This window comes from Pangasianodon hypophthalmus, chromosome 25, assembly GCF_027358585.1.
Source record: "Pangasianodon hypophthalmus isolate fPanHyp1 chromosome 25, fPanHyp1.pri, whole genome shotgun sequence".
In the NCBI taxonomy this organism is placed as follows: domain Eukaryota; kingdom Metazoa; phylum Chordata; class Actinopteri; order Siluriformes; family Pangasiidae; genus Pangasianodon; species Pangasianodon hypophthalmus.
Genome location: NC_069734.1, coordinates 18,077,717 through 18,102,801, shown reverse-complemented (window position 1 = coordinate 18,102,801; position 25,085 = coordinate 18,077,717). Strand labels below are relative to the sequence as shown.

Here is a 25,085-nt window from a genome sequence, read left to right as displayed (position 1 = left end):
GCAAGTCAAATACAGCTTGAGTAAAATACAGCTTAAGTAAGACAAATCAAGCAAAAGACAACTTGATGTAAGCCAACTCGAGTAAAATACAGCTCAAGTAAAAGGCAACTCAAGTAAAAGTCAATAAGAATTCTCTCATTCTCTTCCACATCAGATCCAGATGATTTTGCGAAGTTGAGGTTAGTCACTTCCTGGTATTTATTCTGGGTGCCGTTTTGCACCAGAGGATGTCAGATGCTACAACTAGCGGAGTTCATGAACAGCTAAGCAAACTTAGGATTTTTTTACATTTCTGTAGACAACTCGCGGGCAACACGCAGCCTGCGAGTTATTTAAAAAAAATTTTGCAATATTTGAGCCAATAATTTGAGGGAATAATTGCTTTACATCTTCTTTTAACCACAATTTGGAAAAAAATAAATAAATCTTGTGTTAGCACTAAAGGAGTTGGAACAGCTGGAATCCTTGTGTATAAATACGCAAATAAAACACTGCTATTTTACAAAATGTGCTTAAAAATGGAATTAAGGAGGTTAATGATGTTTGAAGCAAGTATATAAAGATTTGGGCAAGAATTTACAGAAAAGATTTTGAGTGAGACAGCCTTCCATTACGTTCACTACATTAGCCCCATAGCTCCAGTACAAACATCGGAAACTAACCACGTCTTGGCTGGAAAGTGGTGTAAATTTGATTTTTTTTTTCGCCCATCTGTCCCTTTAAGATTGGAAAGCTGCGTAAACGAGCGTTTTGGAGGCCAGCGTGGAGAAGAACGGCGGTAATTTATGTTCCCGTAATCACTTTTCAAGTCAATGCCTGTGCGCTCATACAGGCACGTTCAGGGCAATAAAACGTGGGCTGAGAGTGTGCGAGCCGGTCAAAGAATCTGCTTCGCGAGGGAGACATTTCACTCCGGAGGCGAAAACAGAGCACAGAGAGAGAGAGAGAGAGAGAGAGAGAGAGAGAGAGAGAGAGAGAGAGAGAGAGGAGTGAGCGAGAGGCCAGACTTCCTCCCTCCCCCTACTTCCCCTCCCTCCGCTGGGAGATTGCGTTTCAGTGCAAGAAGAGGTCACGACAGTCACGCTCTGAGCGCTCGCGCACACACGCACACACATACACACACGCACGCACACAGCTGAGTCGAGCGGAAGGAGTGGAAAGGAGTGCACAGCTCCTAATTGGGAAGATTAACACCGCTGCTATTGGTGATACAGCCTCAAACTAGCTCAGGCGAAGCATGAAGACCAGGAAACTTCCATAACGCACACAAAGCACTCACCTTGAGCAGGTGGGCGGGGCTAAGCTCCTCATTGGCTGGCTGCGTGAGCGCTCTGAGCTCCCGTTGCCCGAGGTGTTTGGTCTTGCACTGGCGCTTGCCTTTGGGTTTTTCAGGGTCGCCGTGACGCCGTGGGCGAGGAGAAAGGGCGTCGTCAGGAGAAGGTGAGGGGCGGAGCTTTTCTGCAGACAGCACCGGGACGGCTGTGGAGAGAGAGAGAGAGAGAGTTCAGGGATACGGAAATCAATGCCGAGGTCTCGTTAGGTAACAAGGCCAGATTGAGCCTCGTTAAGGGAAGGGAGAGCCCAAATAATAAACGTGTGTGTGTGTGTGTGTGTGAGAGAGAGAGAGTGTAGCTGCCGTGGGATTGCGGATTTGGATGATGCAGCACGATGAAACAATAACCGAGAAAACGAGAGAGAGAGAGAGAGAGAGAGAGAGAGAGAGAGAGAGGGAGAGAGAAAGAGAGAGAAAGAGAGAGAGAGAAATGAGAGCAGGCGAGAACGTGAGCGCGAGCAGAAGGCAGCTCGGCTGAAACAGAGCGAGACCTGCGCTCCACATCTGTTCCATTATTCATCACTCGCTCTCAACCCCGAGCGCACACACACACACACACACACACGCTCGTTGAAAGCATGCCGAGAGCCCTACAGCGCTGGGGAAATTTCTCACACGGACGCGTCTGCAGACACGCAAGCGTGTGGGTGCGAGCGAACGAGAAAGAGAAAGAGAAAGAGAGAGAGAGAAAGAGAGAAAGAGAGAGAGAAGGGGGGAGGGTGTGAGGGGAGGGAGAAAAACGGCGTCCCTCTGGGCAAACTGCGCAAAGCGCTTTCCTTCCAACAGGCTAATTACGTCCCCGAGACCCTCTGGGACCACACACACACACACACACACACACACACACACACACACACACACACACAGAAATGAATAGCAGCTCTAGAAAAGGCAGAGCAACGGCTTTTAAAGTGAATCCAAAAAAACACGATCAAACAGAAGCTTCAAAACACACCAAACTTTCTCTCTCTTTCTCTCTCTCTCTCTCACACACACACACACACACACACACACACACACACACACACACACAGGAGCCTGAGGCTAACTGTTAGGAATTTTGTGTGACTCGCGCGTGCGACTCGTCTCTCACACCCTGTCACAGGCGACGCAAATTAGTTTGTACATGTGTGTATTGGTTTCCATCTGAAAAGTGTGTGTGTGACTCTGACAGGGACATCTGGGGGACATTAGCCTCCCATTAGCACGGAACTGGACACACACAAACTCTCTCTCTCTCTCTCTCTCACATACGCACACACACACACACACACACACAACACACAGAGTTCCCGTTTCGTCAGACAGAGAGAACGAGGCAGGCGAAAATCTTTCCACCTCACACGCTCCGTGCCTGCAGACGCTTGATAAAACGCCAGCGCAGTGTCCAGCAGCCAAAACACTTGACAGGCTGACGCACACACACACACACACACACACACACACACAGTTGTAACGGCATTGCCCAGACAACGCATGCCTCAGCCCAATGAGCCATGAGATTCCACAACTGTGCAAATAGCTGTTTGTCTGAGTGTGTGTGTGTGTGTGTGTGTGCGCATGAGCAAGTGAGAGAGAGAGAGAGAGAGAGAGAGAGAGAGAGAAGCAGCCTGCCGTCAGTCAGCAGGACTCATTAGCGCGGGCCGACGGCAGTGAGAAAATCGCTCCTCTAATCTGCCTCGTGCTCTTTATCCCTCCGTTTCCTTCCCTCGCTCCGTTACCTCTCTCTCCCTGTCTATCATTCTCTCCCTTCGGTTCTCTGGTCCGCCTCGGGGCTCCGTGTTCTTCCGTTTGTCTCTGGACGCGGGGAGACCAGATTGAGCTGTTGCCCTGGAGCCGACGCTCGTGTAATGAAAATAGTCGATGCTGTCAAATATCGCAGTGGTACGCCTTCTCCTCAACAAAATGGCCGTTTTAATGCTCTATAACAATGTGATGAAAAATTTCAGTCATCTAAAAATCTTCTGTGGTAGAACAATGATTTTACATCGTCGATTCATAAGAACCCTATCGTTAAAAAGGCGCTTTATCACACAGTTCAAATGTCACATTTACTGTGTCAACTTTTTGTTGTTGTCCGTCAATTTGTCACGCAGGCCTCAACCTGCAAACTGTTTACTAATCTCACATGATTAAATGTTGGATAAGCTACATTAAAAATGCAGTTAGCTAAAGCTAGCTACACTTGAACTAGCTGCTGCTCAACAAAACGGGCGTTTTAATCGTCAGTAACAACGCGATGAAAAACCTCAGTCGTCTAAAACTTTTCGGTGGTAGAACAATGATTTTACACCACAGCTAGCTACTCTAGAACTAGCTTAATGATATAATGACATCCAAGATAAACAGCGTCTTTTTCGTTCAATAGAAATAACACCTGAACAAAAAAGAGGCCAACTTTTCTCCAAGAAGCAGCTAATTAAGTTGTTGGATTAAAATCTACGTTATGTACGATAACATATAGGAAATATAGCGTAAAAACTAGTTTAACTGATTACAAGCTAATTGTTAGTTATTGAGTGAAACTAGTTATCCTATAGTTATATTTGCAAGCGATGCCAAACTGTTCATCCACTGACAAGTTTTACATCTACAAGAAAATTGCGTCAACTTTTGACGACATCAGCTAGTTTCTTGCTTGGGGATTAGGGAACATATGGCGGAGTGTGATGTTTGAGACGCAGCCCTCAGCATCTGAGTCGGGGCTAAAACAGTCCGTACTTTGGCGTTGACTGAGCGCACACATGCGTCTAAAAACAACCCAACGCTCACCGCACATGCCCAAAACCACTCCATATACACCCTCCTAAAACCAGCCCATCACACACCCCCAAAAAACATCCAAAACATGCAGACACACACACACACATTCTCCCACCGTCTGGCTTGGACCAACACACACTTGTAAACTAATCACCAGCTGGCTAGAACGACGTAATAACGAGTCTCTTGCTCTCCGTACACCATTTCCCTGAACACGTTTATTGTTCGGGCACTTTATAGGTCAATAACGTACATTGTTCACGGTGTCACAAACACAAAGAGTAAAAATCAGCTCAAGAGCAACGAAAAAAAGAAACCATTTGCTTGGAAATTAACACTGTGTTCGGGCCACATTTGGGCTTTTTTGTCTCTTTAACTCACGCAAAAAAAGAAAAACGGGAGTGGGGGAAAAAAGCTACAACAAAGACGAGGACAAAAGAACAGAGGCACACACTCAGAACCCAGAAAGGGACAAGGAACGAGAAAGGAAGAGAAAGAAGGAACTTGTTTAGAAATTGGTTCAGTGTGTTTGGGTCACATTTGGGTTTTTTTTTTTTTTTTTTTTTTAGTTGGAATCCCACAGACGGTGTCAGAGTGAGGAAAGAAGAGACGGAAAAAAGAATTAGAGAGGAAGAGGAAAGAACGTGGTTGAAATTCAACATAGTGTGTTTGGGTTTGTTTTTTAGTCTCATGGTGTGTGTTCGGGTCGCTTTTGGGTTCCTTACTTGCACCACACAGATGGAGCTAGAGATTGAGGAGAACAACAAAGAGACAGATAAAAGCAGACTCAGAACAAAGCTAAGACGAAAGAAAGAAAGAAAGAATCTGAAAGTGTGTTTGAGCGACGTTCGGGCCTCTTCAGCCACAATCCTACAAACAGAGAAAGAGAGACAGGAAAAATGAGAGAGATAGAGAGAAAATGAAAGATATTCTGAACACAGAACAAGAAAAGACAAATAGAAAATGAAAGCTTTTATCTGAAAATCAGCCGCATGTTCGGGCCACGTTTCTTAAGGAGAAAACGACGTTTTTACAGAAACTCAAAGCACAACTTGGAGCCATTTTTGGATTCTTTAAATATGAGGAAAAGAAAGAGAGACACAAAGTCAGAATGTAACTAGTAAGAGACGGAAAACTGGAACTTGGAAATTTTTGCAATGTTTTCGGGCTGCTTTCGGGTTCTTTATTAGCATCACGCGTACAGAACTAGCGAGTAAAGCGGAAAAAAAAACTTGACCGAACAAGACAAAAGGACAGAGAGACTCAAAACACCCACAGTCTGAGAGAGAGAGAGAGAGAAAGAGAGAGAGAGAGAGAGGAAAAAAGGGAAAGGGAGCAAATCTTTACGTTTGGGCCGGGTTTCTTACCTGCATCAGCATCTATGTATCCCAAAGCGTCTCTGCTCCACCCCCTCTCCTCCTCCACCCTCCTCTTCACTCCTTTCTCCACGTCCCCATTTGTCTTGCTCTTTCTTTCAGCGCAGGGTGTGACCTTCGACCCGTCACGAGGGCAGAGGTCAGGCTTGTCATGGCGCTCCCAGAGCTCCTGGAGATGCTGGAGCTGCCGTGGTTTGCTGAGCCTCAGGCCCGTCAGCTCGATACACACCTTCAGGTTCTTCACTTCCTGTTCGGATGGCTGCCGCCACGCCTCTGTCAAGCCGGTAAACAAAATAAACAATTTTTACTACAGGATCGCAACAGATAGCAAAAATGCGGTTGGGCCGAGAGAAAAGGAACGGAGAAAAAAAAAAAAAAAAGAACGTTCTGAGATCGCCTCAGGGTGTGCTGAAGAAATACGGACAGAAAAAGACACTCATTTCTGATACCACTTACGTTAATCGATACAAAGCAACATCTCAAAATGAACGATTACTGAAATCAAGGCATACATTTTTAACAGATTTTAGTGTCGTTAAAGTTGTTACATTTGCAAGCTTGGAAAGCAAACACCTTGAACTCCATACACACAATGATCTACTATAAAGATAACACAAAATGCACATGCATGCTAACATTAATTAGGTTAGCTAGCTACTTATTCCCTAGTACTGGGAACATTCTAAAAAATAAGTTCTTACACAATAAGTTTGCTAAATGTCTAAATCTGTTGTGCAACATGACTTGGTCATATCATTTTGCTAGAATTTTTTATTTTTTTCCCAACATCACTACAGCAACACGTACACAATTTACGTAACGGAACAACTTTTTTTCTTCCAGTGGCAGCTGAAAACCTGAAGAGAAACAGGAAGTAGAAATTCCCCAAACTGAAATTACTGCTTTGGGACATTTAGGGCTTCTCTTGTCGAGTTCCCCCAAGACAGACACTAAAAACCACAGATTTACGATCTAAACACATGCACACACGCACGCACGCACGCACGCACGCGCACACGCGCACACGCGCACACGCGCACACGCGCACACACACACGTAGGCTGGGAGAATGCTGAAAAGAGTAGTGCTACACAAAGGCTGTTTTGATGTCGGCCATGAAAACGCCCTTTAGGCTGAGCACAAAGCCACGGCGACCCGGAGTGTCAGATAGACAGACACACACACACACACACACACACACACACACACAAAACGTGTGGGTTTATACGAAACATGTGACGCCAATAAAAAAAAAAAGACTGAGACGATCAAAGAGAACACACACGCACACAAGACGGAATAAAAGGAAAGGAGGTCGCTCTTTACCTGGCATGAGTCGAGCCCGTTTGGCCGGCACGATGGCCTTTTCCTCCTCCTCCTCGTCTTCGTCTCTCTCCCTCTCCCTCCCTCGCTCTTTCTCTCCATCCTTCTCTCTGTCCTCAGCCGTGCGCTTGGCTTCCTGGTGGGCTTGGCTGTGTTCCTTCTTCTCCTCCCTCACGTCTCGTTCTGGAGGGCCACAGCGCTGCAGGACGGGGACGCGGTTCCCACCTGCATGCACACACACACACACACACACACACACGTGTTAACCACAACATGTCTTTTTGTTCAGAGTTGAAAGATAAAGCTGGAGCTGAAGACCTAGAGGAAACCACACACACACACACACACACACACACACACACACACACACACACACACCACCCTCACACTTCCCCCATTTCCCCCTGTTTCCTGGACACCCTCATGTTTGCGTTAGCTTCACCACACCCATTAGAGCAGGCTCTCTCACACACACACACACACACACTCCGAGCTTAAATTAGCCTAAAACATCCGTGCTGAGAGCTTAGGCAGCACTCCAGCTCTCCGACACCCCCCTCTCTCCGCTGTGCGTGGCAGTAAAAGGCTTCTTGAGAACGTCTCCAAGCGGCAGCGTGGATCAAAAACAGACCCCACCAGGGGCTTGCTCTCCAGACCCACTGCCCCACACACACACACACACACACACACACACACACACACAGTCTGTATCAGGGCTGTCAGAAGAAATTTCACTGCTTAGATACTTTTTAAAATTTTTCACTTCAACTCATAGTTTGAATTGGAAAACATTTGGATGTTTAAGATCCCGAGAGCTAGTTTTCCCCCACAAACTGTAAGTTTAAATGTAAAAATGAGCACACTACTTCTCTACTAACATCTCCATGGCTGCACGTGAAGTGCACTGCATAGGGCGGATAATTCCCGTTACGTTACACCCTATGTAATGAGCGTCAAGAGTGATGCATTTTTCAAAAATAAGTCGAAGATGTTTGAGTGAATACTGGGTAGCATAATTTTAATAAATAAACAAACAAACATACAAACAAACAAATATGAATGATGATCGCATTAATGTGTGTAAATAATTAAAAGCAAACAAAGTTCACAATAAACTCGAAACAAAGTTCATAATAAATCAGTAATTTGCTTCTCCATTTTAAGTATTAAATCTTTTAAATAGATTTTACACCCCTCACATTCACATTCACACACACACACACACACACACACACACACTTCCTTTTATCAGCGCACACACACACGGACTTTCCAACTTTAGCCACCACACTTTCCATTTCTGACCGCAACAGGCGTGCATACACACACACACACACACACACACACACACACACATTTACCATCCTAATTCCTCTGAGGTTACTCACTGGAACCCCCTGAAACAGCCACACACTCTCACACACACCCGCACACACACACACGCTTCAGTGGGCCTGCCCTTCTGCTGGCCCAGACAAGAAGGCTGCTTGTTGTGCCCCAGGCTTGCACGCGCACACACACACACACACATGGACATCTCGTGACACATGCATCCCATAATTCATGGCTACGTCAGCTCCATGGCAACTCTCCGCCAAAGTGGGTCTCCATGGCAACCCTGTTCCGTGGCGCCCGGATAGAAAGGGGGCGGGTGGGGAGTGGGGGGTTGGGGGGGGGGGGGTTAGCGAGACCGTTCCGGTGAAAAATGTCCACTAATAACAGAGAGTGAGAGAGAGAGAGAGAGAGAGAGAAAAATAGAAAGAGAGACAGACACAAAGAGAGCAAAAAAGACAGAGAGAGAGAGAAAGAGATAGAGACTGAGAGAGAGAGAGAGAGAGAGAGAGAGAGAGAGATATACCTCCGGAACAGAGAGAAACTCGGCCAAGAATTTTACCCCCTAAACACACACCGTCCTCACACCTCCACCTCTCCCCACAAACACACACACACACACACACACACACTTCTCCAGGGAGAGGGAGGTCACTGCCACATTTATGCAAATTTGCAAATATAATGGCAACGTTCCATTAGCAGGAGAGGAAAACAGATAGCAAAACACCACGTGCTGATCGAAGAGAGTGTGTGCGTGTGAGTGAGTGTGTGTGGGTCTTTTGTCTGAGTGCAGCGGGGGAGGAAGTGCTGTTTACCGCGCTGGGTTGGCGCTACTGTGTGGAGAGCCACAGCAGAAGGGACTGTCCCTTTTTCACGAGAGAGATGACAGAGTAGTGATGGAGAGAACTGAGAGAGAAACAGCGGCTAACAGACAGATAGACAGATAGGGTGAGGGCATGAAACCAGAAAGAGAAAGCTGGAGACATCCTGCATTTTTTATTTTTTTTAATAAAGACTGTACTGTATGGCAGGCAGCTTTCATCAGACGTTTGGCAAATTTTAGCGCAGTAACATACATGACGGAGTAAACTTCATGGATTAAACTCAGAGCTAACGGTTGTGTTTGTGGTTTCTGTGATTCTGTAGTTAAAATTAATTAGCTAACAGTGCAATTTATGAGGCTAACTTATGCAGCAACGATCCTAGCTGCTAACTTGCTGGTGACTGAAGCGCTTTATAAGTCATTCTAGCTAGCTGTTATTCAGTGAACAGCAATCTAGTTGCTATCCTCGCATGGTTTAATAAAACACTCAAAGCAAAATAATCAACAATAGGAGTTACTGTTACCATCCCAGAGTTGATTAGTTTCCTATAAAAGCATGTCCAAAAGTGTTGTATTCCTCTTATACCACAGCCATTTGCCCATGATTATAAAGTCATTATATAAATTTATATATTCACGAACGACATGTCGTAATTTTAATCTGTTTATTCCGATATTTAACGTTGTGAAATGTCCGAAAAACAAGTTCATTCCTGTTCTGGCTTACGTTAAAGTAGCTATAAACAGTCGTTCTGTCACCAGCCTGTTACCGAGAAAGCGCAAAGCACTTCTCTGTCCTGAAGATGTCAAAACACTTAACATGACTGCTTTAACTTCTGACTGTCACAAAGCACTGACACTGGAGACTCCTTCCATAAATGTTAAATAAATGTCTCCTTACACTAAGAAAACTTCACCATATAGATACGATTTTTTTAATCCGTTTATGTGGAGCGTTCGCTGTACAAGTCCCTGTGAATGAGCAGTTACTATAGAAACGATAACGTATTAGAAAGAGCGCATTAATATAAACCTGTGATTTGCAGCTGCACTACTGTCAGAGTTGCTGGTACAGAAAATTAATCAACACCTTCTGACCAATCAGAAGCCAGAGTTCAACAGTGCCGAGGAAACCCAGGTAGTGAATAAACACTGGTAATTGAAAGGTCTCCCAAACGTGACGGTTTCGTTTTCAGCTAAATTGCTGCCCAATAAGATGGAGACTAAGAATGTCACACAGCTAGCGAGAGCATAGTGAGAGCGAAAGTGTGATTGTGTGTGTGTGTGTGTGTGTGTGTGTGTGTTACCGTTGTGCTGCTCTGTTGGAGGTTTGGAGCAGCGCTGGCTAGGCTCCCACTCCGTTTCTCCACGCTGGCTCTCGGCCAAACTCTTCTCTCTCTCTTTCTCTTTCTCTCGCTCTCTCCACGGCCCGGTGCTGGAAGACGCGCAGCCCTCCTTCTCCTTCAGCTCCAGCTCGGAGAAACGCATCATTGCTCGCTACACACACACACACACACATACACGCAATCCATGACCAGGAACGCTAGATGCAAATTTTGCACACTTCACCGCTAACCTTTGCGCAAAGCTAAATGTACTTTAAATCATTACATTTGCATATGGAAATAAAAAAAAATGTCAATGTCACGCCACAGGATTCATTTTCCCTAAATGCATGAAACGCACAACAATCTGAGTCACTACGCAACCTTCTGTGTGGTGCACAACACCAAGTGTTACTCATTTTACCTTTGATTAGCAATGGAAAAAAAAAATATTAAAGCACTAACCTCCCAGTTAGCGGCTGGCTGACTGAAATTACTGTCCTCTGCTGATAGGACTTCGATCTAAGTGATTAGAACGTGTGCTCAAAATCATTTTTTTCCCAGTAAACACAATCATTTAAACACAGAAACATTGATTTCCAAAAAATTAGCAAACATAAACACAGGGCCATTGTTATGACGGAGTTTACGCTGTTTTACCTAGGTAAACAATAAAGCAACATGTTTCCTGTTCTTGTTCTGCCTACATGAATGTGTCAGTTAAATTCACTTTAATATATATGTCATTATATGTTAAATAAAGCTACATGAATTTACAAGTTGAGACGGGTGTCAAGTGCACCCGTTAGTTTTTTTTTTTTTTTAAATGAGGGTTTAAGCTGAAAAACATCCTAAAAATTCTAAGTTTAGTCCTCTTAGGACTCTCCTGAAGAGAGAACATTCTAAATATTTTATATTAAACCAGAACTCCGAATCCAGGAAACCATCGCATACGGTTTTCTTTAAAAGTCCTCAGTCCATCATGGATAGAATATGGCGTTCGTTAAAACGCCTACTGCCCATCCGTCTGCACTGTGTGTGTGTGTGTGTGTGTGTGTGTGTGTACACTAATGACTGCCAGGCAGAGCACTCGTCTCGCTGCTGAAGACCTCTAATCTTCCCCATCAGAAATGAATGGGCCGGATTTCACTTAAGCTGGGAGGGCTGCCACTGCGCACACAGCAAGCCTGGGATGTGTGTGTGTGTGTGTGTGTGTGTGTGTGTGTGTGTGTGTGTGTGTGCAGCATAGAAGACAGTGTGCAGCTACGTATAGCTCTTATATCAGTGACATACACCCTCCCAGGTCTTTAGGTCTTGCCTGTAGGTTAGTGGCTTCCTCAAGGATTACTACTAGACGGTATGTTGTGTTAACCCTTAATATACACACCACATGTGCAAAAAAACACGTTGTGTTAATTCCCCTCCCTTATGGCTGCCGCAAAACCTGCCCGCTGTTCAATAGCCTTGCAGCAGGGTGTCAAAAAGTGAGGGGGGGGGGGGGGGGGGGGGGGGAGAGGGGGCGGGGGACTGGTGTGTGAATAACAGCCAGCCGTAATTACTGAGGCTTTCAGTATGACTAAGCGTGACAATCTGATGCAAGAACTGCCTTGTAGAGCAACTACAGCTGTTAGAGCTAGGATTTGAGAGAACTAAAAGAATTTTACTGACGGGCCTTTTCCGAGAAATTAACTAAGCGTCTTCACTGAAACAAAAATGTGTCATCAGAACCACTTGAACCTTAACCCAAAGTACATTCTGACATTGTATTTGGTGTTTAAGAACTCAGTATTTAAAAAAACTCTCATATTTTAAAAAATATATCAGCAGAAATCTGTATCTCTTGCTTACCTGCAGGGCACGCTGTTCCCGGCTCAATTTACTGGAATCGGCGTAAAGCTCAGTGGTAACACACTTGAAACGGTCACCCACATATCCTGACGAGTTGGCGATCCTCTTAGCCAGGCTGGACCGTTTGTTTTTAGAGCACCCATGTCCGTCTTCCTCATCCTCAGGAGATTCCATGTTTTCTCGTTCTTTGCCCAGATCCATATACTGCCGGATGGCATGATGCCTATCGGGTTTGAAATTTGCGGCGTCTGGTCGGACCCTGTCGCCGGAGGTCCTGGCGCAGCGCAGAGTCTGCTCTTCCAGCAAAGGAGGCAGTGGGCTGTGCTCACTGGAACTCTCCTCGCCCTGGCTTTGCCCAGGAGACTCGGCCCGCTCCCGTGGCTCTGGAGGACTGCAGGGATCTGGCCGCCGCTCAGCCTCAGCTGGCTTGTATTCAACTGGCTGGCTAGAGCGCAGGATCTGCATGAGTTCTGGCTCCTTCACTTTGGAATTACCAGTACTCCTCGTCCCATCCCCTGTGCTGCTGCCGGCTGGCTTGGTGGGCTCTCTCTGCTTGGCAGGTGTAGTGCTGTACTTGTCTGGCTCAGGACTGCCATCTGTGTCGTCTTGGACCAGGTCAATGCAGACGATGTCATCTTTGCTCGCCGTGTGAGGTTTACAGCCCAGAACTTCTGGCCCCTCAGATTCCCTCTCAGCTGTGTAGCGCGTGTCTGTGTCCGACACACTGTGCTGTTTGTAAGGGGACTCCTCATGCTGCCAAGACTTCTCCTGAGGCGTGGACCTCAGCTCGAGTCGCTCATTGACTTTGGGGTCAAGAGGCAAGTGGGGAGACATTAGGGGATGTACCATTTCTTGCGAATCATGGTAGGTTACATATTCTCCATGACTAGGTGGTATTCCATAAGGAAGACCAGGCTTGTGAGGCAAACGATTGGAATACAAGCTGTTGCTGTTCAGCAGGACTGGATGGGGGTACACTGGCCCTTTGCTGGGCAACTGCAAGTGTGGGAGCGACATGCTTTCTGGAACAGAGTATGGAAGGTATCTGTTAGCATATGCCAAGCTAGTGGGCAAGTAGGCTTCCCCTTGGGTCATGTAGAGGCGAGGGGGAGGATGTCCATTTTCTATGTGAGGCTGCTGGGGTTTGAAGCCAATTTCAGGCGTATCTGATTTTTTAGGGGTCTTCGCAGGCTTTGAGGCCAATGGCTGGCTGCTACCACGATTAATGGATTGCACCTTCTCTGGTGGCGTGGGCGCAGACTTTGGCCAATCACCGTTTACCTTAGGAGATGGTGAGGCAGACGATGGACGACATGCTGAAGTTACAACAACAGGAGCAGGGTTTGATATGACACTATTGTTGGGTTCTCCAATCCTCGGACACGAAGAGCTCCTTGGCTGTGAACTGACATGCTCCAGATTCTTATTTTTGATGACCGTGGAACCTTTGCTGTGGTTGGATTCGGAACAGAGCGGCTGGGTTGTGCTTGGCACCACCCAGGAAGAGTGTAAAGTGCTAATAATCTCAGGCCTCTCTGGAGTTTTAGAAGAAGTGCTGACAGCAGAGGATGAGGGGGAAAGAGTCTCTTTTAGAAGCTCTCTGCTCGGAGGAAGTCCATAACGAGAGTTGGGAGAATAGCCCAGATTTGCTAAAGCCTCCAGCTTTGGAGGAAATCCATTAGGTGGTCCTTCAAAATCCATGATCTTGGCAGATAGGTCTAATGGCTTGTCTGCTGGGTCTTTGGTAGGGGGCCCCTGCTGTACAGGTTTCTCAGTGGAGGTTTTAATGGGTGAACTACAGCCTTTCCTCTCGCTTCCTCCACTCCTGTGCTGCTCTGAGCTCCCTTCTTTAGACTTGGGCTTCTGACTAGCAGGCCTTAGTGGGGAGCGATGCTCTTGGGATATGTAGAATGGATGGGAAACCGCCGGAGTGGATGATGTCGAGAACGAGGATGAAGGACTCCGAAATACGGTCTTTTGAAAGTCTGAAGCGCTGTCCACAAGAGGTGGGGGAGCACCAGAGGGGTGGGAGGGCCGTGGAGTGGGGCGGGGTGCCTGCATCCCCAGAGAAGGGCTCGAGACTACAGGAATACTGGCACTAGAGTTGCTGGTTATGCTAGCACTACTACTACTGGAGCTGCTGCTACTACTAATGGTACTATTACTACTACTGCTACTGCTGCTTGAGCTCTTGCTGGAAGGGATTCGATTGGACTTGCTGCTGCCGTTATTAATATTTCCACTGCTAGAGTGTTGCCTCTCACTTTGTGCCTGGTGGTGGGACTGAGCTTGCTGATGTAAGGTTTGCTGCCCAAATGCAGAGGGCTCATGGTGAATTCTTGGACCAATACTCTGTAAGGTTTTGTCCTGATGATGCACCAGTGGGGACAGTGCTGTAGGGGCTACTGTAGCTGTGGAAATTCTTAAAGGAGGAGCAAGAGGCGATGAAATGGGGGCCGGAGGATAAGGCGGCATGTAGAACAAGCGCTCAGCACCGGCTGCGCTCCCTCCTGCCCCAGGACAAAGCGACTGGTAGGCCAGGTGTTGGGGCAGGTATGGTGACGGCTGTGACATAAAAGATGCTTTGTACATACTCAGAGCAGCATACTTGCTGGAGTCTAGAAAGGGATACAGTCCCGCCTCAGGGTAGGGGCTTGACCACGGGAGACGCAGGTAGCCGGTGCTGCCGCCACCATTTAATCCCAGGTCAGAGGGCTTGTCAACAGGTCCGACACGCCTATCCAAGCCCAAAGCTTCTGGACTGGCTCCGGGCACAACCAGAGGTTTCTGAATCCCCGGTGTTGGGGTTTTATAAAGTCCAACATAGCCATTAGTGGCCTTTCTGCTGTCCAGCGACACATCAGGTTTATAGAGTAATTCTGGCAACCGGTCATAGCCTTTTTCCGTTGGCAGGGTTTGGATTCCTGGCGGATAAACCATTCCCCCGTGAACATGGAGGCTTTCCCGCATTAGGCTGCTCCGATCAAAGCCAAGTGCTGTGAGTGGGTTCATTCTGCAGGCTGCACTTGCATCCACCTGGAAGGAAAAGAGATGAAAAAGCAAGCCAGTTCAACCCCAAAATTACTAACTCCAGTTAATTCAAGTGGATCACAGTAAACGGATATGATGATAAAGCAAACGGTGATTACGAGAAAACACGTACATTTTTATAACTACAATTATAAAGTTTCATATTTGTGGTCAAATTTCATAATCAATACCAAACTTATACAACTCAAGCATAAAGTCAGACTTAAATAAGGAGTCACGAAGGGTGATTTTTTTTTTGTTTCCCACACTAAAGTCTGAATGGTGCAGACGGCGCAATGTAGTCAAGGTCACAAGAGGGAAATTGTTCATAAAAGTCGGCCTCTCCAAGGCTTCTGCGGGGGCAGACGGGGCTTTGATGTATGCTGTAGACGATGCCCAGCAGACAGCTCAGATCTGTCTTCCCATCAAGCCCCAGAGAGACCGCATCACGCATCTATGCCAATAAGATGGCGGGGATTTAGATTACACAGATCCCTACTGCCTACATACGTAAATAATCGAGAAAACAACTGGCAGGGAATAGAAATGTCATATGGAGGACTGATGCACAACAGGAAGGGTGGAAAACTTATGTTTTATTATGGCAGTTAAAAAAGGGAGTGAGGGGAAGAAAGGAATATCATCAAGGGATCCATTTTTTTAATGATGCATATGATAAGCAGTCTTAAAAAACGCCTTACCATGCTTTGAATCACGACTTCTATTGCTTGATTAGTTCACGTTGGATGTTCTAGTCAGCACCATCCCTTGACTGTCTTCCTAAGAGAGGAAAAATAAAATTCAAGAGGAATTCATGTATTAAAATAGCCCAAGTTTCATTGTTACATAGCTTTTCTTTCTATATCTTTAAAAATTGTGCCGTTTTCATGTTTCCAATTTTTTTGAAAATTTAAGGTCATATCTTTTCATTTTCTCACAAACGCACAGTTTTCACATAGTTCCAGTTCAAGGTTTTTTAACCAGTTTGGCAGGACGGAATGAGTGCTTGGTAAAGAAAAAAAAAAAAAAAAAAGGAGGGGAAAAAAGAAAAGCAAACAGTCTCTCCGGTCAGGCCTCAGTCTGACTGTCTCTGCTAAAGACGCCTGCGTTCGCATGGCCCGTATCCAGGCTGCGGAGCAGGATTCAGACCACGTGACATTGTTATCTAGTCACAAGCACTCTGATAAGGAATGCCGCCGTGCACTGCTCCCCCTCCTCCCTCACACACACACACACACACACACACACACACACACAAAATGCCCAGCGCCCGCAGATGAGGAGGAGGGGGAATTTCATCATAGCGCCACTGAGGGAAAGATGCTATCACCCAGCCCCACCGCTTGGCAATGACATAAAAGCGGAGCTTTGTTGAGCTTGCAAGCCGCGCCTCCGTTATTGATGGCTCTACAGAGCCCTCGGATTTCAATAAGGCAGACCCGGGGCTCTTATCTGCAGATGCGGTCTCGGCCGCTGCCGTTGAAGGAGGGAGGCAGGCCGCCCCCGGTCTCATCAATCAAAGCGGGCTTCGGCCTCACGCGCTCAAAATCCTCTCGCTGCTGGAGTGTTTTCGTCACTTCCATGGCAACCCATGTAGCAACAAGGCCAGAACGTTTAAACAGGGAGGGTTCGTGGCCTGCCATTTCAGCCTCGCTGCGCGTGATCACAATAAAAAACAGTCGATTATAATAACGGCCTACGTAGACCAGCATACAATTTTTTTTTTTAATTCAAAAGCCCTTTTATTTCTACAAAGACACTTTATTGTCAGGATCTGGATCATAATCCACACAAGAAATTAACAGTGACAAAAGTATTTTAATTCCCATCAGCACATCAGAAAATCCTCCGCATAAATTCTAGCTTTCCCCTTTGAGCTGCAGTTCCCTCCCTCTGTCCATTAAAGACTAATCCGAGCGGATCGTTCGGCCACACGCTCCCCTGCGCGCTCGTTTTCCGCGCTCTTAACGACCCTGCTCACTAGTGTGAGTACATTATGCGTCCCGGGCTGCTTCAGTGGGAGACCGCTCGCCTCCTTGTAGAGCAGAAAATGCAGCTCAAAGGCAATCAATCGCAAAGCGACACTCTCGGAGGCGCCTTTGTTCGGTGCTAAAAGTAACCTGGCTCTAAATCAAGACTCAAAACAAACGTGGAAATCTGCCGGGTTTTCCCGTTAAACAGGCTCGAGCTTTGGTGCATGTGTCAACAGTTTAATAAACTTTATCAGGATGTTATTATATAAACTTTCTGCTTCCACTATGTCCTTGCTTTTGATTGATATGGAGAAGACGGAAAAAGTGCCTGAAAGAAGTTTTTTACTATCTAGTACACCTGTAGACCAAAAACCGAGAAATGAGTTACACAAATATAAATAGTCTAGCAGTTCCCCATTATAAACCTAACGCCTTAATAATTTATCAGATTAGAAAAAAATAAGACCTAACTGTTTGCCATGTTGAGGACAATATCACACGCCAATGATTGTGCAACTAGACTGTGGAACAAGGACAAGTATTTACAAATAACGAACAATCAAAGCCTAAACACACTCCTTTTTTTTTTCATTAATTCGGTGAAAAACAAACCGAAAGGCATTTTGCGTTTTCGTTTAGACTTTGTTTTTAAAGCTGTGTATGTGTGACTCTCATGGGGAGATGCCAAGGGCACAAGGAAGGCGTGTGAGCAGCTGCGTCGCTCCGTGTCGGCAGCGAGACAGGCGATAAAAAACCTTGGCACGCAAAAGACGAGAGAGTGTAAAATGTGCCAGTTTTGAGGTGTGGATTTAGGCACATAAAACCTCATAAATCCTGTGGTAAAAGGAGGAGGTGTGGCTTCTTAGTCGGTTGACAAATATATGACACAAGCGCTTTATCCTGGTCAGGGTGATGGTAGATCAGAAGCATATCCCAAGAACACTGTGTGCAAGGTGTGAATATACCCATACATCTCAGCACAGCATATATACACACACACACCCACTCACACACACACACTCCAAGGGCAATTTAGAATCGCCAATCCACCTACTAGTAGCACAGACTTCAGATTTCCACCTTTACGAATAAAGCAAGCCTGGGCAGATTTCAGCGTGTGGTCATTTAATGTGATGAGAAGTGAAACTGCTGCGCTGTGGTGAGCTCACAGGAACTTCAAAGTTCATGGCTTGTTGCCGTGGTGTAATCCATCAAAAAAAAAAAAAAAAAAAAAAAAAAGTTTCTGGCTACGTAACAAACCAAATGTATGACACTGTCCTAATTAGAATATTAATACACTTGAAAGTAGGTAAGAGTAGGCCACATTCCAGTGCTGCAAATAAGCGTCCATTTTGGTGTATTTTAAGATCATCATTAGTTACTTTATACGAGATCCCAATCAAATCTCAACTCGCGGCCAAAGAATTTTGTACGACATGCGATTTTTGCCTGCGACAACAAAAACATTTATTTTAGCCTTAACCTAGCTTTGTAACAAAAAAAGAAAGTAGAAAGGACCGATCAAATAGATTTGAAAAATAAAAACTTTTTAGATGCAACAGTTAGATGCAAGTGGACACAAAAGAAGCAGTCAGCGTGGACACAAAATTTGCCTGGCAAAAGCACTCATTTACTTAAACACAATGAAGAAATTTGGGGGAAAAAATGGAAAAATGTATTTCCACCAGTGGGTAATGTCATAGAAATGGTCAGCAATGCTGATTTTTTTTTTACTTCTGCCTTGCTGCATAGATAGCTAAATCCCACTAGCTAGCTAACATGGCAGCCATGGCAGCTTCTCTTCAGAATCACAACACACCAGCACCACATCATTTCATTTTTGTTTCACTTTGGTGAGGAAAAAAAATCTGGTGGCTGTTGTTTAAGAGTTAACACTGCTCTCCATGCTTCGGTCAATGAACAACTCCAACTCCAGACGTGCTCATTGTCCCGAGTGTGTTAGCGCTGTACACACACACACACCCTACTACTAAACACAGTCATAAACTGGCGAGAGAAATCCCGATCATGAAAGCAGCAGAATGACCAAAAAACGCAGCCAACAGTCTTCATGAAAAAAAAGAAAGAAAGAAAGAAAAAGAAAGAAAGAGGTTATTGCCATGAAGGACAAAGCGGCCTGGATAAACGATTAGCCTACCCCGGTGATGGGGGAGAGGGGGGGTGGTTCAGACTCTCGTGCGCCCGCGGGATCTTTGTCTCCAACGGAGAGCGAGAGAACATGCCAAGAACAACAGCACACGTTCAAGATCAAACTCCAGGCGAGCTGGTGGCCAGAGGAGGGGGTCACTTTCAGGGCTGTGTTTAGGATTTTAACTGCTGATACATTTTCAGTTGTTTAAATGTAGGCTTTGAAACGGACAGAGAAGTCACACGTGGCTTTTAGACACTTCACTTCATGGTATGTGTCACGTGTGTTTTCATTTTCCCTCATGTGATTCATTTCTTTGCGTGTGAATCAGAATTATTCATGTGGTTTTATTTTTCCACCTGTGATCACATCGTCACACATGGCCATAACATGACGAAATGCACTTTGACTTTTTTTCCCCCATTTGAGTCATGAGTGGAGATTTATTGTGTTTTACGTGACCTCCATTTCCCTCCTTTATATATATATATATATATATTCTCTCTCTATACATGTGTTTTTTATCTTACGTACATTTGGAGCGGCAATGTTGTTGTCCAAAAAGGATGACAAAGTCTTAAATCTTCAATCACATGATCACACATCCACAATAACGAGTGGAAAAACGTGATTTTTTTTTTTCCCCCGTAAGGGATATTTACCTTGTTTATTTTTTATATTGCAATCAACACTATAAAGTATTCTAATGGTAACTGATCACAAAAGTGTCAATTATTCATCCTTGACCAATCCGCTGTCAGAAAACCATGAGAGAGGGATAGAGAGAGAGAGGGATAGAGAGAGAGAGAGAGAGAGGGATAGAGAGAGAGAGAGAGAGAGAGAGAGAGATTTCAGTTGCCGAGCCTGCGAGCTCCTACGCTATTAGTCTCGACAGCTCACGCGGCACCACCATTTCACAGCTTGTGAGCTTAGACAACTTCGCGGAAGAGTGCACAGGATGGTGGGGGGGTATTTCAGTAATCCAGAACCGTCTTCCTCTTAATATTTACCTCTACAATATCAGATGTTGTGCACAGAAACAGTGCCCAAGTGTAGGTTTGTGTATACACGCATAGACACATATAGGTATATATATGCATATTAAACATTTTCTGGGAGTGACTACAGTGTGTGTGTATGTTGGGACTTATTTTCCCGCACGTGCGTCTCAGGAAACTTCCAGAACCTCTGGACGTACACGCATCATTAGAAACGTTCTTGTGTGGCATCCAAGTCTCATTTCGCAGCACTTAAGCACTCTCTGGTCTCTGCACGGCTGCTTTAGTGTTATGAAAGGAGGGGAAAGAGCACGCGCCGGTGTGTGTGTGTGTGTGTGTGTGTGTGAGAGAGAGAGAGAGAGAGAGAGTGTGAGATGCTTAGGCCAATATGACCGTGGTTTTATACAAAGAAGTTTCTAAGAGGTGAGATATTGGAGGTCTCAAACTATTTCAGCATGACATGGTGATTTCCAAAACCACACACACACACACTACTGTAACAAAACAGTGTCACGCTAATGGTGCTGTAAAGGTCACATGCTCTGACGAGACTACTTACATCCTGAAAACAGTGTAGAGTCAAAACACAACGCTGTCTTGTGAAAGGCTCCGTCTGAAATCGCACACTAGTGTGTATACAGTTACACAGCGTAGAACACTGCGTTAGGATCGATAGCTCCCAAAGTAGGAAAATTTTGACGTTTATGTTTGCGGATTATATTCCTAGCTACTAATCTGAGTCTGACAGATAGAGCTTGAGGACCAGTGTGATGGTAAATTGTCTGCTTTTGAAGTGTGTATGAGAGATTTTATCTTAAAAACATTCAGGTGAGTTTAGAAGCTTAGACACAATCAAGATTCAGAAAAACAGAATAATAATAATAATAATAAATAATAATAATCCTTTAGTATGGTTTTAGTGTCAGGTATTGCAGCCTACTACTACTACTGCAGCATGCGGTTTGGAACACTTACTGAAAATAAAAGTCGTTGTGTGTGTGTGTGTGTGTGTGTGTGTGTGTGTGCGTGTGTGTTCACGGATTTAAAACTAATCTATACCTGATAACGCAATGCACGGCTTTATCTTTCCGCCCTGAGCGCGCACTATACCGTATAACATCGCGTGCACTGTGGTGTTTTTTTTTTTCCAGTGGTGTTCCGTCCCTCGCGCTGGCTGTTGAAAAAAAAAAACCACACACACACAACGAAAAGGAAGAAAAGAAAACAATGCGTAGGCGTCGCTCCGGGCGCTCCTGCTGCGGCACGGAGAGAGAGAGAGAGAGAGAGAGAGAGAGAGAGAGAGAGAGAGGAGGCTCGGTGAAGCGAGGTGATGAGAGACGAGACGAGACGGAACGAGCTCTCGCGTTTCAGCGCTGCCGTCCCGAGGGGGCCGCGCGCGTCCCGGGGAAGGCAAGGCTTCCATTCAAAACCCGTGACGTCTGCGGCGCGAGCCAACTCGGCTCTGAAACGCGATCCGCGCCAGCGCGAGGTGAGCTTGTCCCCCGTCGCGCCTCGCGCTTTATTTCTCCCTCACGTCGGCTCTCGCGCGAGATATTTCCGCTCAAAGCGCTCGTGCGGGGATGAATACAAAGCAGAGAGCAACAACAAACTGGAATTTAACAAAGAAACCTATTTAAGAAAGCAACCCGACTTCAGCACGCGGATGGAAAATAAAAAGTAAAAAATTACACACACAAAAAAAAAGAGCCTCGTTTCTTTCTTTTCATTTGTTCCTCTGAGTAAAACACTTCCTAAACAAAGGCGCGCGCTAATCCCGGACCCGCGTGCGCATAACTCAAACAGCCACCCGATCCCTTTTGACCTTTGACCTTTTTTTTGTGTGTGTTTTTTAAATCAAAGGAACTTTGCCCTCTTGGACCTGTTTTTGCACCACTGATGCAGGAAAACACACTTCCGGTTATAATACGAGTGATATCATAACGCGCGAGCCGGTTTCTGGGTTGTTGGTGGGTTTTTTTGTTGGAGAGTCTCGGGCGTGCACGCGGAGCCCCGTGCAGGCAGGCAGGCAGGCGCGAGCTCCCCGCTGAGCCGCCCGCGCTATAAATAAACAAATCCGGATAGCGGAGATGAACATGGAGAGAGGGAGAGAGGGAGAGAGGGAAGGAGGGGGATAGGCAAAGCGAGAGGAGGCGAAGTGCGCGCGCGGGGTAGGGGTAAATAGGGTGTGTGGGCGGGTGTGTGTGTGGGGGGAGATGAGGTAGGAGAAACCAAATAAACGGGCCGCCGGCTTCTGATAGATAGATAGACTTTAGTTTATTTTTCCACAGCCGTCGACCTGCGATTAAAGCGGTCACGACACATGACGTGGAATTTCACCTCTTGAGCAACACGTCGCACCGGGCCACCCACGCGCCAGCGCCATGACGCAACATTCAACCGGGACCCGTTTTTTTTTTTTTTTTGGCCCATTTCCACCTCACGGCTGCCTCGAGCCCCGTTTTGGCTTGCAACACTGATTATGCACGCGCTCTGACGTATTATTTACCCCAGTCACGAGTTGATTAATGGTGCACCCGCACGTGCTTGATGAATCCTGCCTTTATGCCACTTTAAATGGAGCGGAAGGGGACCAAACACTTCTAAAGAAACAGCTCTTTTCTGTTTTTTTTTTCCCTTGTGTCTTGTGGATTGGTGAAAAAATGGGTAGCTATAGCTACAACTTTCAAACAGGACCGTAACAAAGGTGTGCTCGACATTATTCATCATTCAGTACCATTAACAGAACTTGGGCTGAATTCTAATGGGTGCGAAAACACACGCAGTTTTAAAGGTTCAGTCTGCCTGTAGCCCACTTTACAGAAACTAGCTTACCCAGCCTAGATATATCACGCTAACTACTCAAATGCACGTAAAGGTCCAAATACATAAAATTCGTTGCTCACAAAAGGTCTGAATAAGCGACTAACATGACAACATGAATTGCGACAACATTCCGTGTCATTACTTAACCATTAACGATTTACGGTTTAGATGTTTTGTTTCGTAGTGACGTCACGTCACCAGTTTTGACTAACGGTTTGACGGAGTGATAATAAACGCACGCTTCTTTAAGCATTATTTTAAAAGTCGTCAACCTTCTTGTTTAAACACACAAAAAAAATCTGAGCTAAAGTTTGTAGCCCTGTAGCTAGTCTCTGGTCTGATGAGCTGCCTTTAGCAAAATCATTTACATCAGTGAGAATTTACGCTTCAGAGGATCTACAGAAGCCATGCTGGATCGTCTTTAGCAAGCTAGCGTCAATTTCTTTCGCACGTTTATCAGTTGTTTATTTTTTTAATTTCTTGGTTGGGTCTGGTGAAACACTTCGCTGGGTCCACATCCAGAACTCAGTACACCGAAAGCCAGATATAATCTTACGTGGGGGGGAAAAAACATCGGAATTTGACGTCATCGTGTCGCACTTCACAACGATTCGCACGACTCGGTTCGTATGAAAGGTTAGTACTGGTGTAGTGGGTGTCGCATTAGTGGGGTACTTTTTCCACACCACTTTACTGAAACCAAATGAAACGAAATCCAACTGTGGTGTGTTCGAATGTCTCGCGAGAGCGAGTTGTTTATTTTCATAATCATACACTGTGAGGGAAAAGGGGACTAAACTCTCGCTGGGGTGGTACCATTACGCGTACACCTTCTGTCCCTTTACAGGTGTATCTTTTACCTGAAAAAAAACCCATGTATATAGTGTACTTTAAAATGTTCCTCGAAAAAAAGTAAATTACACTCCAATTACGTATTGCAAATCTTTTTTTTTTTTTAAAAGGCACACCAGCTTCCAGGTACAAAAGATACGACAGGGGTGCCATCATAGCGACAAGGAAGGGTAGAGTTTGCACTAGTGCTGTTTTTTTTCCTGAGAAAGCTGTAGACAGTCATATGAAAAATTACAAACCCGAACCTCGAGCCTGACCTTAACCTTCATCCAGTGAGACCGTTGTTAAAGACACCTGTAGCAAAATTACTACAGACACTGAACTAGTACCTAGCACCATACTGGGGGGCGTGGCCTGTTCTCCAGGCAATCCTAACACCCTTGGTGTGGTGTTCTGCTGTGTTGACACACTACACTGGGTGGTTTGGGACGCAGCCTGCAAAGTCCAATTACGACTTTATGCCTTTTCCGCGAATCTCGCGCCCACAGGCGGGGAATTACTGGAGGATTTGACGACGCCGGGGCCGGTCTGCGTGCACATAAAAACACACGCACGCTATAAAACGTGCCTTTGTTTTTACAATGCACTTTTTGTTTTCCGTTACGTGGGAAGGCGACGCTGGGTTTGAGAGATTAACACAAAAAAAAAAGAGAGGAAAAAAAAAAAGAAAAAACAGCGTCTGAGCGACAAAAGAGGACAGGACTGTCTGGGGGGGAAAAAACCTCAAGAACGAGACAAACAACTTAAATGTAAAAGGCGAGACAGCTCACGTAGGGAAGGAAAGAAAAAGAAAAAAAAAACGCAGAGACACCACGCGAGATATTTCGTACAAACTACGATTCTCGTCTCCTCCTTTGCCTCGCACGTGCCTTTCCGAGGCCAGAAAACAAATTAAATGCAATGCAAAGTGACTTTAAATCGCGTCTCATGTATGAAGGTGAGATGTTATTTCCACTACTGGGGGCCAAAAAAAAAAAAAAAAAAAAAAAACAGCGAAATGGCGGTGTGCGCGTGACCTCCAAAAGCGCTTAACTGCAAAGTCGCGAGCACAAGGTGAGCTTACCGTCTGGAAAAAAGGGCGAGGCTTCAAATCAATAAATCTAGCCGTATCTGCGCTTTGGGAGAAGAAGAAAT

General features: G+C 45.7%; 1 protein-coding gene across 1 annotated transcript in view; it reads right to left on the bottom strand.

Annotated features, from left to right (window-relative positions):
• Window positions 1–25,085, bottom strand: part of bcor (BCL6 corepressor) — a 48,760-nt gene extending 23,675 nt beyond the window's left edge. The window contains 8 exon segments of the mRNA XM_053229369.1: window positions 1,280–1,479; window positions 5,464–5,745; window positions 6,799–7,020; window positions 10,261–10,450; window positions 10,744–10,800; window positions 12,127–15,162; window positions 15,858–15,936; window positions 25,015–25,085. Of these exon segments, the coding sequence (XP_053085344.1) occupies window positions 1,280–1,479; window positions 5,464–5,745; window positions 6,799–7,020; window positions 10,261–10,450; window positions 10,744–10,800; window positions 12,127–15,162; window positions 15,858–15,860 (3,990 nt within the window). The 5' untranslated portion in view covers window positions 15,861–15,936; window positions 25,015–25,085.